This window comes from Rhinoderma darwinii, chromosome 7, assembly GCF_050947455.1.
Source record: "Rhinoderma darwinii isolate aRhiDar2 chromosome 7, aRhiDar2.hap1, whole genome shotgun sequence".
In the NCBI taxonomy this organism is placed as follows: Eukaryota; Metazoa; Chordata; class Amphibia; order Anura; family Rhinodermatidae; genus Rhinoderma; species Rhinoderma darwinii.
The window spans coordinates 139,715,361-139,731,177 of NC_134693.1; the positions used below are offsets into that span (position 1 = coordinate 139,715,361).

Consider the following 15,817-nt stretch of genomic DNA (forward strand, 5'->3'; position numbering starts at 1 on the left):
GTGATCTCTGGAGAACACGCTGTGTCTGCACTGCCAGAAGCTGGGCGTTCTGAAGAGAAGTGGATGATACTTCTATACACAACGCCCAGCTAGTAAAAGTAGTAAACACGCCCCGATGTACGCACATAATACACGCCCAGTTGTACTTTTACTTTTCAACACGCCCAGTTGTACTTTTGCAAGCCTCATTTGCATAAATACGAAAATGGTCATAACTTGGCCAAAAATGCTCGTTTTTTAAAAATAAAAACGTTACTGTAATCTACATTGCAGCGCCGATCACATGCAATAGCAGATAGGGGTTGCAAAATCTGGTGACAGAGCCTCTTTAATGGAGGGCAAATCCCCCACCTTTTTCTCACCTAAAACAACATTTATTCATTTCCACCCTATCAATTCACTAGGAAGGAGTGACATCATCCAATCCTGGCACCGCTGTGATGTCACTAGGCCCATTAAATTGTTAGACCAAATTACTTAAAGGGATATGCCATCGCTTTCTGAACAATGGGGTTCCGGCAGTTACATTTTGACAACGAAGGGGCCCGCAGCAGTGATTTAGCGATGGGTTTCCTTTAGTTTTGCCTGCACTGCGGTGCTCCCGGCCACTTGAAGGAAGCCGTGCCTCAGTCGGTGGCTGGGAGCGCTGCTGTGCAGGAAAAAAACAGTAAAGGGACCCCATCATTAAACTAGCAATGCAACCCCTTCATACTCAGGATTGGTGGGGGTCCAACCCCAACCAATCAGAAAGTGATGGCATATTCTAGCGATATAGGAGATGGGAAGCTCCACTCAAGGTATCTTTACAGAGGCAGATCAGGAGCAGAGCTTGGAAGGGTCTTTGAGCTGGGAGCCCTGCCGATCCTCACAAGGGTTTCCTGCGCTTGCACCTGAAATCTCCGAAGCGGCGCTTCTCTGACTAGTGTCAGGAGGGTTCGGGCGTATTGTAGAACATTCTGGCCCCTACATATAGGAATCTGTGGGGGATCCAGTTCTCAGACGTCACCTCATTGACATGTCCATAGAGAAGTTAAGGTGAAATACGTCTCTAACACTTGACTCGTACAAATATTCATCTATCCCGTCTGCAGACAATGACATTTTTTGGTGAACTTTCCACTTAAATAAAACAAAAGCCTACAGATTATATAGGAAAAGCGAGGACCATACAGACACGCCGATAAAACGCCCAGAGAACAAAACAACACGAGGGCTCCGGACATTGTCTCAATATTTTTGCAAAACCTAAAATTAAAAACGTAACTAATATTTGTAAATTTCTTAAAGAAAAACCGTGTTCGATAGAAACAAAGAACATTCCCCCTAAAAAAAATCTGCAGTGAATGTAAGTTCTGGAGTCCCCATATTCCTAATTATATCAGTTTCTGGAACAGCTGGGTGAAGGCCAATATGGCTGCCATCACAGGGTTATGCAGCGATATGGGAGCGGGGTATCGATCACTTCATATGTGGCCGATCTTCTGGTCAGGAGTCTGGACAAGCAGCTCCACATCCCCTCTTCTGTATCTAGCATGCAAAGACCCTGTAGAAGCTGTAATTGCGGCCATATTGGTCATCACCCAGCTTTCCCATTAAGGGAAGTAACGAAAAATAAAATAGAGACTCAAGAACATTTTTTTTTGTTGGAAATGTCCTTTTTCTATGTAACATATTTAAATAATTCACCCTCTCATTATACAATGTCTTGGGGGTCGTTGAATATTTCGGGACCTGCTTGGCGGTGAATTTCTTCCTCTTCTTTGGCGGGCTAGCTGGGGCTCAGGGGCTGATTCTCCTCCAGTCTCTCGCTGGAGCCGTCAGAGAAGTTGAGCGCGGTTCTTTTCAGTAGGTAAACGCCGGCGTGGAGGCCTCCTATATTCACCCACACCGTGTGCATCTTCCTCCATAGGTGCCCGGCTTTGGCCAAGGCCTGAAATGTACAAACATGATTTTTTTTTACGAATGGACAATGATTCTATAAACGCTCGTTCATCGGCTAATTGAATCTTTTATGCGGCCATAAATAATATGTAAACATGAAATGTGCTGCTGACATGATGCAAATGCCCGGGGATGACCGATCATAGTAATGATCATCCACCCCCATATATTAAGGGATTGTTACTCCGTATTAATGGACCTGCTGAATGGCCGTTCAGTGCACAGGCCGTGTAAAAGCACCTTAATAGAGAACTACGAGTCTCCAAATAAGTGTATGGAGGTAGAGGGGGTGGGGGCTGTGTATAGAGAAATAGAGAGGGCAGGGAGGCTGCGTATAGAGATAGAGGGGGACTGCGTGTAGAGATAGAGGGGGACTGCGTATAGAGATAGAGGGGGACTGCGTATAGAGATAGAGGGGGACTGCGTATAGAGATAGAGGGGGACTGCGTATAGAGATAGAGGGGGAGATAGAGGGGGACTGCGTGTAGAGATAGAGGGGGACTGCGTGTAGAGATAGAGGGGGACTGCGTGTAGAGATAGAGGGGGACTGCGTGTAGAGATAGAGGGGGACTGCGTATAGAGATAGAGGGGGACTGCGTATAGAGATAGAGGGGGACTGCGTGTAGAGATAGAGGGGGACTGCGTGTAGAGATAGAGGGGGACTGCGTGTAGAGATAGAGGGGGACTGCGTGTAGAGATAGAGGGGGACTGCGTGTAGAGATAGAGGGGACTGCGTATAGAGATAGAGGGGACTGTGTATAGAGATAGAGGGGATGGTGGGCTGTATTTAGAGATCGAGGGGATGGGGGAGACTTATGCACCTTGATGAAGCATTTCCTATCATGAGTGAGGAGAACGGCCCGTCCTGTTCCGGCCCGACACACGCGGCTCATCTCTCGGAGACAGGCCGGGTACAGGTCCCAGTTCTTCTTCCTTGATCCGATTCTGTGTGGATGACAGAAAACAGTTAATGTAGCAGCGCCTCCCTGAGGTTACACACCGCTGCTGCAGCTGCCTCTCACCTCTTCCCGAACGGCATGTCTGTGATTATAACGTCCACGCTCCCGCTCCTCAGAGGCAGGTGGGAAATGTCCCAGTGGATGGCGTCTATTGGGAGCCCCTGGAGGGCGCTGTGCAGACATAAAGCAACAAACAGCTCAACCACAGCCCATCAGGGATTGTGCCCATCATTTATAAAAGTGACATTTACAAAACTTCTACCCCTGAAATAAAAAAAGAACCCCCTGGAAATATCAGTCCTTGAGTCGAATGTCATGTTGTAAACAGTTCTATTCAGCAGTTCGTTCTATCTGTTTCTAGGTGGGTGACAACTACTATGACCACCATTACAGCCCCCGTACGGGTTGTCCCCCAGCTCTCCTAAAGTCCCGGATGATTAATTTCCATAAATATGCAGTGATACAGGGGGAGGGGGATGTATTGCTGCATAACTAAAGAGACTTGCTGTTTATGAGTGGGGAAGCTGCATGACCGCAATTGTGGAGACAATAAAGGCGGCCATATTGGTTGCCCCCCAGCTTTTCCGGAAACAGATAAAACAGCTGAATAGACTTCTAATACAGAAATGGCCGACTCAAGGACGTATACTCACTGGGGTTAAGTTTTTTTATGGTGTTTGGTTTTAAAGGAAAATAATTTCTCGCATTTAGGACTCAATGACATAGATTTATTTAGCAGGCAGGTTTTGGCGCACATGGCACCGCTACAATGTCGTAAGTGATGATGTGCGATATTTTAGAATTTAAAATTTGTGAGCAGTGAGAAAAGTGGATGTGGTCTCCAGGGGAGACGTAGATTAGGTGGAATAGGAGAAAACGGCACAAAAGACATCGATTTCCCCACTGATAACTTAAAATACGCAATTTGGCGCAAATCACTCTGACTGCCTCCTTTATATAGACTGGATTAAAAACTGCCCACCTTAGTAAATGTGGGCCAATGTATAGACCGGGTCGGGCAGCGTTCATAGTGAGGTCCCTATACGGTCACCAGAGGCGTAATTATACGTATATATCACCTGTCCGCGTTCTGCTGCTTCCTCAGTAAGGAGTTGATGTTGCTGGCGGTTCTATTCACTGCATTCGTGTTATTATCACCCGCGATGAAGAAACAACCCGGCCACTCGCTCACCCCCTGCAGGCAAATAAAATAAGACACTATAGATGACTTGTAAAAAAAATAAGCCCCTCCCCTATCTATCAAGCTCCACCTCCTTACATCACTTCCCCCCCCAATATAGTAGCCCCATAGTGTCACACGGGGGGTTGGGGGTACCGATTCCTATGGGGTCACTTTTTTTCTGCCGTTTGATCAGCAACTTACACGTGAGCTCCGAAGAAGGCGTTTAGCAGCAACCCGGAGGCAGTCGTGGGAAGCCGATTGGCAGACGGTGATGAAACTTATTTGTGCTCATCGAAATATATGAGGAATGCCAAAAAGGCAATTTCCTAAAATGAGACTATGCGACCCCCTTCAAGTCTCCAGTTTACCTCTATAGGGATGGCCCCGGTTCCGCACATCGGATCAATTACGACGTCTGATGGTTCCAGGTCACAGAGTCTGAGGAAAAAAGAAAAAGGCGTTGAAGTCATGGTACGAAGCAACATCAGAAATCCTGATACACCAGAAAGTCTGATAATCCGGCAACTGTCGGGTCCCATTGATGCAGGTCAATAAAGCCACATAGGAAGGTCACTGCTGTTTCAGTCTATGTTCACATGAAGCATTATTGCTGCAGATTTTCTGTCCAGATTTGCAGGTGAAAAAGCTGCAGAGTATTAAAGTGGATAAAATGTAAAAAATCTCATCCAAACGCTGTGGAAAATTTCCATGCAAAAATTCACTGCATGTCATTTTATACTGCAGAAGATTTTGCGCAAATGTTGCAGGTTTTCCCCCATTGAGTTCAACGAGGAAATTTGAAACAAATGGCAAATGCTGCGTTTTTTATAAAATAATAATAATTAAAAAAAACAACTCACCGCACCTCCCAAGGCGCTCCGGTAACGACGCGTCCCTGCTCCCCCGGCTGGTCTGTGTTCAGCCCGACCTCGTGTGACCGCTGCAGCCAATTACAGACAGCCGCTTCACATGGGACAAGACGTCATCCCAAGAGGCCGGCCGAAGGGAGCTCCAGGGGAGGGGAGTATGGTCTTTCTTTTTTTTTTAATCCCTCAGCAGAACTCCCTGCATAATCTGGGTCGGATTTGCTGCAGAGTTTTCTGCAGCAAATTCGACCCGTGTGAACGCACCCTTTAAGTGATCGTGACAAACCAGGAGGTCACCTGAGCATCCCGTAAGCCAAAGTGGAGCGCAGCGTAGTGGGCCCAAAATGGGTGATGTTTCTGCGGTGCAGACTTTCCTCGGTCAGTGCGATCCCCACCAACATTTCGTTATAACTGATGTTCAGGAGAACCTGGAGACAGATCAGGGAGACTAGATAAAGCTTCTGCGCATTACCTGTGATGTCATCGTGAGGGGGGGGGGGGGGGGGGGGCAGCAACTCACCTCCACATCAAATTTAGTCATATCCGCCTTCCACTGGAAATGGTCCTGCACCGATCCACCAAAGTCCCTGGCGGCGTCGTTCGACGTGAAGCTGTGTTTGTCTCCGGCCCGGTTACAGGTGACACGGAATTTCAACACATTATTGACATCGGCGCTGGGGTCATTACTCTCGGCGTCGTCACTCGTTGTGTTTTCCGGAGAGTCATTGAAACAAGAAGTCGAAACATCTGAGCCGTCCTCTGCCGGATTGTCTGGGGTCTCACACTCCTCCTGTCCTGTAGGTGGTGCCGGTGGTTTCTCTGCAGCATCAGTGGCGCAGTCTCCAGCTGGACTCTCGGCGCTGAATGTTACCGCCTGCTTTTTCTCTTTGCTGCAGCCGCCGGTTTTCTTTTTCCTCTTCTTTTTTTTCAGGTTGTTGTTAAGCTCCCACGTTTTCAGAGCTTTACCCCAGGACAGTTTTGCAGCCAACTCCTCGAAATCCTGAAGCGCAGCTTCCTATAGAGACAAAAGCCGATCTAAGTCAGACCAAAATGGGTAGCGCTTACCTATTTCTATTCCTTAATTACGGATGCTTTTCAGCTCTGCTACATCAGGGCACAGCTATGAATTCCCATCTCAGCACAGGTTCACGCTTCTATCCCTCCCTCATACTTTACACTTCTGCTTTGCTCCATATGGGTACAGCTATGGTCAGTGACTCTATCTTAGGCCTGGTTCACACCTACCTTGATGTTTCCATTTTTGTGCGCTGTCAGAGGAGCAGAACAACGGAAATACCAGGGACAATTTCGTGGTATGACAGACACCATCAGCGCCCAACAGAACCCATTGACTTTAATGGGTTCTGTCAGGGTTTCCGAGAACACAGTATGCTGCACTATTATTTCCGCCTGGATCTGGAGGTTAAATCCCTCCCCTTTCTCATCAGGGTCTCAAGCTGCTTCTCCATCCCTCCTCCATACTTTACACTTCAGTGCTGCTCCATAACATCAGTGATTTTAGCTTGGTGACAGGGTGACATCTGATATCCAGCTAATTTATCATTAGAGACTCAGACTGCTGCTCTGTCCCTACCCCCATGCTTTTCACTGCAGCTCTGCTTGCTCAGCACAAGCTCAGGTAACGGCTGCACGTTGACTGAGGAGAGGTGCCACAATAATGGAGATCCCCTTTAAAACAAATTCTGTAAACAGTGACGGTATACAGGCTGCGGTCTATTCCATATGAACTGACCTTCACTTCCTTAAACGGGAAATCTGTGAATTCTTGGACGACAACGAAGAGATTGTCGACCGACCTCATCTGATGAACCTAAAACAAACAGAACGGCTCCAGGTTAAGAATCCAGTCTCTAAAATGAACTTATTCCCGGAGTCTGATCACAATCCCACCTGAGCCAATGTCTCCATACTGATCTCAAAGTAGATTTTGCCGCGGTCTTTGCTGATCTTACAGGGACATCCCAGCTTCTCTTCTATTTCCGCAGCGGCCGTGAATTCAAACCCGGTGGGCACAGTGGCTCCGACGGTCACCAGGGAACTTTCAGAGGCCGAAGCATCGTTGGGAGTGGGATCGTCCAGTGTCACCTCCGTCAAGATGTCCGCCACAACCTCAACCTCAGACATGCTGGCAGCGTACACAACTCACTCTGTGGAAAAGGACACAAGTTATAGGATTATAGGCGGAATAAGTGGTCAGCGAAGGGAACCAAGGGCACGTTTATAGCGGTGTCACTTCCAGCCACCATCTTCATATTTATGAACTTACGGCATCCAACAGAGCCTGTACAACAGCACGGCTCGATACAAAGAAGCCATACAGGCTCCGTCCTAATTATAGATCAGTGTGCGCAATGTCCGTGACGGTCTATGGCTTCCCGACCATACGAATGACTTACACCCTCTTAGTGAATGAAATACCAATAAGGAGAGGGTGTGTCCCTGACAAATGAACCCTAGATACTGACAGTTGTCAGGGGGCAAACAGGTGACCAGCACATCTTGAGTCACATGATCAGATTCTCACGGTCCCATCTGCCCATAGCAACCAATCACAGCGCAGCTTTCATATTTTTAGAGAAGTTTGAGAAATAAAAGGTGTGCTGGGATTGGTTGCTAAGGGCAACAAGGCCAATTTTGCTAGATAAGGCCCAGACTCAAGACACATGATGTGATTCTCGCCGTGTGTGTGTATGTATGTATATATATATATATATATACATACATATACACTATATACATACAGACTCGTCACGTGATGCGATTCTTACTACAAAAACAGAGGATATGCTAAAAAAATATTTACTATTAATGACTAATAAGATTAATTACAAGTAAATAGCACAAACTGCATCATCATCATCATTATTCCATTCATCCAGCGGTCGGGTCACATCTATCCCCCCCATGTACGGGTCTGATCTCGGGGTGCCGGTCATCCCCAGTAACATCGCACATATATAATAATATTAATAATTCCGTCTAATTACCAGACGCTGCCTGATCGCTCAACGTGCGCACTAGGGTGCAGACATGACACACATCGATGGTTCGGCGATCCGTTTTAGGACTGGGGAAAACAGATAGAGTCGATGCAGGAGACGTTGGAACGCTGGATGGCGCTGATCTCTATTCTATATTGTTAGCGGGCACTTGCACAATGTGGACACTATGTGGCGCTGCACTCTTCTTCCCGACTTATGCCTGTAAATAAATTCACATCAGGAGCGCGCAAATATGTGGAGTTACCTGGATCTAGTCTAATGTCAGGAGTCCTGGATCATCCCTGGAACCAACAACTTATCATGACTTCATAATAATTACCAGTAACCAGAGTCCGTGTATCTAAACCTATCATGTGTGATACTGACTGCTGTATCTAAGCCTATCATGTGTGATACTGACTGCTCTGCTGGTGTATCTAAACCTATCATGTGTGATACTGTCTGCTGAGACACTTTATCTAATCCTATCATGTGTGATACTGTCTGCTGAAACACTATCTAATCCTATCATGTGGGATATTGACTGCTGAGTAGTGTATCTAATCCTATCATGTGGGATACTGACTGCTCAGCTGGTGTATCTAATCCTATCATCTGGGATACTGACTGCTAAGCCGCTGAATCTAATAATATCACGTGTGATACGGTCTGCTGAATCTGTGTATCTAATCCTATCATGTGTGATACCATCTTCTGATTTACTGTATCTAAGCCTATCATGTGTGATTCTGTCTGCTGAGCTACTGTATCTAATCCTATCATGTGATACTGTCTGCTGAGCTACTGTATCTAATCCTATCATATGTGATACTGTCTGCTGAGCTACTGTATCTAATCCTATCATATGTGATACTGTCTGCTAAGCCGTGTATCTAATCCCATCATATGTGGTACTATGTTCTGAGCCTTGTATCTAAGTTTAGCCTGTGTGATACATTTTCAGGGAAAAATCTGTAAAACCCAGGAGTTGCCCATCCTGTAGACATGGCTGTGGCACCATCGCCGCCAGTTTGCCGCCTGAACTCGTAGACGTCGCTGGTTCCGGACAGGTTGATGTGCTCCATTCCCTCAGATGTTGTTTCCCCCGGTAACATGGCCGCCCTCACGATTATTTCTCCGTTGCGTGTCTGTGTTGCGGACGGCAGACGCCCTCAGAATAATCACACTCCTGTTTTGTGCTGAAATTATGTCGCAATCGTTCTGGCAGAGACGCTCACGCCGCGTAATGATGTTCGCTGCAATTGCTTGGCTGGAAAGTCTGTAATTTGTGTTCTGTCAATATTTCCAGGAAACATATTGTCAGCGAGGAGGGAGGCGATACCGAGGGGGGGGGGGGGGGCGACGACGTGATCTGTGCGATATCACAGCCGGGGAAAAACCCATCACAGGGAGCTGACGACATGCGTCGCCCGTAGCAACTAGCAATCCCAGCTGCTATTATGTATGGTCGGATTTCATACACGGAACGCCCGGATGGTCGCTACGGGCGACACGATGACATATACACAGCTGAGTGTGTATATCCACGGGACCGTCATCCAGCTTTCCTACACTCCTGAAGGACTAGATCTGGCTCCCAGACGCCTGAAAAGGCTCCTAATCTATTTATGAAGCTAAGTGGGAACAGGGGAGATTCGCCTTTCAGGAGTCTGGAAAAGCTGGGTGACCCGCTCCCATTCCCCCTGTGGCAGCCAAAGTGGTTGTCGACCAGAAACAGATATAACGAAGGAAAGGCTGAACAGGATTTTTGACCACAGAAGAGGATGACTGGAGGTATCAAAAATCAAAGACGCTGGAAGTCACCGCCGCCTTAAAGGTGAAATCTGACATGTTTTGTGGTCTTTGAAGCATCTTTCTGTTGCCATGGCGATAGTGGCGGAGCTGCTCCCCGCTGCTTCCAGAGATGGCATACTTTCCTTCCATAAAATGTGATGCATTGATCATGGCCGAATACTGAGCGGTAATAATGTGCAGCGAGCCGCGGGGAACTCCGCTCTGGAGGGTCCTAACCCAAAACTTCTTCTAGCCCTCGGTTTGTTGGGTGACACTGAAATACACTGAATGGCGGCTTTATTAGAGACCCCCATCTAGTAGTGGGCTGGACTGGGTTGTAGCTATAGGGGGCAGAGGTAGGAGCTGCACCCGGGTCCTGGAGCCTGAGTGGAGTCAAAAGCCCCTCTGCCAAATAAGACGACACCAGTATTATAAATGGCACATGGTGAGTGGGGGGTCCTGTTATAGATTTTTCATTAGGGGCCCGGAGCTTCAAGTCAGTGGCGTAACTACCGCCGTAGCAGCAGTAGCGGCTGCTACGGGGCCCGCGGCATGAGGGGGCCCGTGTCGCCCGCCGGCACGGGCCCCCACCATGGCCGGAGGCTCCGCTAGCAGCCGCTATGGCTGCTACAGCGGGACGCCACTGAACAGTACGGCAGAGCAGGGAGGTATCTCCCTGCTCTGCCATTAAGCAAAAGACATGTATCCCCTATCCACAGGACAGGGGATACATGTGTGATCGCTGGCAGCGATAGGGAGAACAGGGGACTAAAAGTCCCCTGAAGTTCTCCATCACAAACCTCGGACATCCGGGGTCTGTGTCGGCAGCTCCGTAGAAATGAATGGAACGCCGGTGCCGCTTGTGCGCATGCGTGACCAGCGCTCCATTCATTTCTACAGAGCTGCGCAGACGCCGGAAGTCAGAGGTTAGTCATGGAGAACTTCAGGGGGACTTTCGGTCCCCCGTTCTCCCTATCGCTGCCAGCGATCACACATGTATCCCCTCTCCTGTGGATAGGGGATACATGTCTTTTATTAGGACACACTGTAGGTCGCATTTTTTTAGGAGGGGGGATGCTGTATGGCGTTCCCTACAGGGGGGGGAACGCTGTATGGCATTCCCTACAGGGGGGGGGGACGCTGTATGGCGTTCCCTACAGGGGGGGGACGCTGTATGGCGTTCCCTACAGGGGGGGGACGCTGTATGGCGTTCCCTACAGGGGGGGGGACGCTGTATGGCGTTCCCTACAGGGGGGGGGACGCTGTATGGCGTTCCCTACAGGGGGGGGACGCTGTATGGCGTTCCCTACAGGGGGGGGACGCTGTATGGCGTTCCCTACAGGGGGGCTGTATGGCGTTCCCTACAGGGGGGCTGTATGGCGTTCCCTACAGACCCCCCCTGTAGGGAACGCCATACAGACTCCCTGTAGGTAACGCCATACAGTCCCCCCTGTAGATAACGCCAGACAGCCCCCTCTGTAGGGAACGACATACAGCCCCCCCGTAGATAACGCCATACAGTCCCCCCTCTAGATAACGCCATACAGCCCCCTCTGTAGATCGCGCCATAGAGTTCCCCCTGTAGATAGCGCCTTTCAGTCCCCCTGTAGATAGCGCCATACAGCCCCCCTGTAGATAGCGCCATACAGCCCCCCTGTAGATAGCGCCATACAGCCCCCCCTGTAGATAGCGCCATACAGCCCCCCCATGTAGATAGCGCCATACAGCCCCCCCTGTAGATAGCGCCATACAGCCCCCCTGTAGATAGCGCCATACAGCCCTCCCTGTAGGGAACGCCATACAGTCCCCCCTGTAGGGAACGCCATACAGTCCCCCCTGTAGGGAACGCCATACAGTCCCCCCGTAGATAACGCCATACAGTCCCCCCGTGGATAACGCCATACAGCCCCCTCTGTAGATATCTACAAAGGGCTGTATGGCGTTATCTACAGAGGGGGCTGTATGGCGTTATCTACAGAGAGGGCTGTATGGCGTTATCTACAGGGGGGCTGTATGGCGTTATCTACAGGGGGGCTGTATGGCGTTCTCTACGGGGGCTGTATGGCGTTGTCTACAGGGGGTCAGTATGGCGTTATCAAAAGGGGGGGGGTTTGTAAAAAAGGCACTATCTACAAGGGGGGGGGGGTTGTGTGACACCCAGGGGAGGGGGGGCCCCAGTCAAAAGTTTGCTATGGGGCCCAGTCTTTCCTAGTTACGCCCCTGCTTCAAGTTATGCCTCTGGGGTTGGACCTCCTTTGGCCTTCAGAACCGCAGCAATTCGCGGTGCCAGACCTTCCAGTAGGTGATGAAATTGTTCTGCCGGAATATCGGCCACGCGGACGGGATCGCTTCTCGCAGTAAAGTTCCTTCTGCCATAGGGTGAACAGCCGCCATGAAGAGATGAACGTGATCGGCCACAATGTTTAGGTAAGTCCTACAGTTCAGACCTCCATCCACAGGTATCAGAGGAGCCGGGGTGCCAAGAAAACCTTCACTCCAGGGGTGGGGAACCTTTTTTTTTTTGGGATATTTATAATATCATTCGCGGGCCATACAAAATTATCAACTTAACAATGATCCTGCTATATTTGGTCAAACATCTAATTAACTCCCCCTCTAATGTGATGTCTGGATCTGCTTCTCTTCGGTGAGGCGCGTGATGTTCGCCGATATTGATGATGCTGCGTCGGTCAGTCTGGAGCGGCGACCACAACGGTAAATTTTGAAAAGAACTCGCAGCAGGAAGTTGGTCTCTGTCACCACATTATAAGTGCCCTATATTGTACATGATGTGATCAGCGCTGTAATGTAGATTACAGCAGTGTTTTTGATGGAGTTATGACCTATTTTAGCTTTATGCTAATGACTTTCTTAATGGACAACTACTTTTTGACCAAGTGGGCGTTGTGGAGAGAAGTGTGTGACACTGACCAATCAGTGACCAATCAGCGTCATACACTTCTCTCCATTCATTTAGGGTATGTTCACACGAGGGCGTCCGTAACGGCTGAAATTACGGGGATGTTTCAGCCTGAAAACATCCCCGTAATTTCAGCCGTACCGGCATGTGCAGGCGCTTGAACGGCGCGTCAATTACGGCCGTAATTAGCGCTGCTATTCATTGGAGTCAATGAATAGCGGCTTCAATTACGGCCAAAGAAGTGACAGGTCACTTCTTCTACGCGGGCGTCTATTTACGCGCCGTCATTTGACAGCGGCGCGTAAATATACGCCTCGTGTGAACAGACAAACGTCTGCCCATTGCTTTCAATGGGCAGATGTTTGTCAGCGCTATTGAGGCGCTATTTTCAGACGTAATTCGGGGCAAAAACGCCCGATTTACGTCCGTAAATAGGCCGTGTGAACATACCCTTACTCTGCACATAGTGTTCTTACTAGATCACTATGTGCAGTCACTTAGGCTGGATTCACACGAACGTGTATTGCGTTCGTGCGGGCCGCGTGGTTTTCACATGCCACGCACAGACCAATACAAGTCTATGGGGCAGTACAGACAGTCCATGCTTTTTGCGCAGCGTTTGTCCGCTGCGCAAAAAGCGCGACATGTTCACTATCTCTGCGTATTTTGCGCATCACACACCCATTGAAGTTAATGGGTGCGTGAAAACCACGCAGGTCGCACGGAAGCACTTCCGTGCGAACTGCCTGTTTCGAGCACCAGCTGTCAAAAGGATGAATGTAAACAGAAAAGCACCACGTGCTTTTCTGTTTACAAACATCCGAATGGCGTGTCATAATGATGGCGGCTGTGCGAAAACCACGCAGCCGCGCATCATATGATGCTGCCTCACGGAGCAGGTAAGTGGCTTTTGCGCAGGCAAAACGTCGCGTGTTTTGCCTGCGCAAAAACGCCACGCACGTCTGAATCAGCCCTTACTCACACATTAACGTTACTGCAGTGTGCTGACAGTGAATATACATCACCTCCAGCCAGGAGGCGATGTCTATTCAGAATCCTGACACTTCGGTAACGTTTGTGTGAGATTTACAGCAAGGCAAGCGTAATCTCGCGAGATTACGCTGTAAACTGTCATTTAAAACGAGATTACGCTTGCTCTGCTGTAAATCTCACACAAACGTTACCGAAGTGTCAGGATTCAGAATAGACATCACGTCCTGGCTGGTAGTGATCTCTATTCACTGTCAGGACACTTCAGTAACGTTAATATGTAAGTGACTGCACATAGTGATCTAGTAAGAACACTATGTGCAGAGTAAATGAATGGAGAGAAGTGTATGGCGCTGATTGGTCACTGATTGGTCAGTGTCACACACTTCTCTCCACAACGCCCACTTGGTCAAAAAGTAAAACACAATCTGGTGACAGAGCCTCTTTAAATATACTCACAGGTGTGTAGGGAAATGGAAGTGACAACCATAGGTTGTCAGAATTAGCCCCTCCCATTCCCTACACGTGCAAGTGAAAATTGGCCATATATTTATAACCGTTCTACTTCTGTGTGCTCCACTTTATTTTATATTGGTTGCAGCAGGCCTAAACATTAATTTGGGATGGGAAACCCCGACGCTGAACCCTACTGCCCCAACTTCTGTTTCCATTCACTTCTTGAAGCTACGTTGTCCCACGAGTGCTGTCAATCATGGGCAGAGATGGGTAAAGGTGAAAACCAGAACCTTGACAGTCTCTTCCGGGACCAGACCTGACGTGAGTGACTACATCCTGGACCTCAGGGATCAAAGGAGAACTCTGTTCCCCATAGCAACCAATCAGAATTAAACTTTACGCTGCAGTTTAGAAAATAATGCTGAATGCTAATTGGTTGCTATGGGTTACAAGGCCCGCAGATATTGGGCATATTTAGTAGGCACATTTATGTTATAACGGATATAGAAGCTTTGTAACAATGGCCGCCCCATCATGGTGCATCACATTACTGGGCAGCCATGACAGACGTTTGTGTGGGATGAGAGACCCTCTCTGCGTGACGATGGTTTTCTTTCCCACCCGCCTGGAATGTGGTAATGAGCGGTGCTCACAATGCCGCCATTATTCCAGATGTCACTGGGAGAAGACTACGCCCGTCATCAAACAGTGGAGGGACACAGTATGGAAGGAATGCTGTAACCACTAATGAACGCTCTTGTCCTCAGACCCCGCAGTCAATACCCCCATACAATCCCATGTTACAGATAGACCCTGTATAGGGAGTATGGGGTAAAACTGGGATATCAGTCTGAGGAGGGGGTTCTGCTTTACTTAGTCCCACTTCATTTGCCTCCATGTTGTCGGGTCTGAACGAGCCGTTTTACCTTAGCAGTTTCCCCATTCACAAGCAGATTATGGGGATCCGATCCCTGTTAGGGTATGTCCACACAGAGTATTTTCTGGCGTATTTCGGGGGGCATTTACGCCTCGAAAAACGCCTGAAAAAATGGAAGCAGATGGGGCGTTTTCTCAAAAACGGCACATAAAAAGACGCCCGCGAAAAAGAAGTGCATGTCACTTTTTGAGCCATTTTTGGAGCTGTTTTTCATTGACTATAGAAAAACAGCTCACAAAACGCCGCGAAAAACGCCAGTTTTAATAAAAAATGCCTGAAAATCAGGAGCGGTTTACCCTTGAAAACCGCTACGTATTTTCAGATGTTTTTGATTTTGTGTGTGAACATAACCTTACACCTACCCCCTTTCTCGAATCATCTGCTATTGATATGTTGACCATAAAGTATAATTTTCAAGATCTCTGCTTGCTGTCAGCGAATGATAACCTATTTTTACCTGTCCTGGCCTAATATTTCTCACAGCTGGAGGTTTGTTACAATTGTGTACAGTCTGGACAATATTCTGTGATCTAAACACATCAGCAGCACAAACCGCTCCGCTGTCCTGATAGACGTATATGTGTAGACGGTAAATGTATAATGTCCTATTGTCCAGCTCACATTCCCGCATACACGGCTGCACGTGAGAACAAGTGGGGAACATTCACCTCAAGAAGCCGTAAAACTGAGCAGATGGGGAGCAGATGGTTCCTTATTTTAGGCCGGCTCTGCTCAGGTACAGTCCATACTAGACATGGGTGCTGGAACA

General features: G+C 48.5%; 1 protein-coding gene across 5 annotated transcripts in view; it reads right to left on the reverse strand.

Moving 5' to 3' along the window:
- Window positions 1-675: 675 nt before the first annotated feature.
- Window positions 676-15,817, reverse strand: part of THUMPD3 (THUMP domain 3 tRNA guanosine methyltransferase) — a 184,276-nt gene continuing 169,134 nt past the window's right edge. For 2 of the 5 annotated variants that reach the window (XM_075831864.1, XM_075831865.1), the window contains 9 exons: window positions 6,861-7,117; window positions 6,703-6,780; window positions 5,470-5,964; window positions 5,247-5,377; window positions 4,452-4,521; window positions 3,980-4,095; window positions 2,964-3,071; window positions 2,763-2,886; window positions 676-1,930 (listed from right to left, as the gene is read on the reverse strand). In XM_075831864.1, the coding sequence (XP_075687979.1) occupies window positions 1,769-1,930; window positions 2,763-2,886; window positions 2,964-3,071; window positions 3,980-4,095; window positions 4,452-4,521; window positions 5,247-5,377; window positions 5,470-5,964; window positions 6,703-6,780; window positions 6,861-7,094 (1,518 nt within the window). In that variant the 5' untranslated portion in view covers window positions 7,095-7,117 and the 3' untranslated portion in view covers window positions 676-1,768. The other 3 variants (XM_075831863.1, XM_075831867.1, XM_075831866.1) reach the window with 3 other exon arrangements.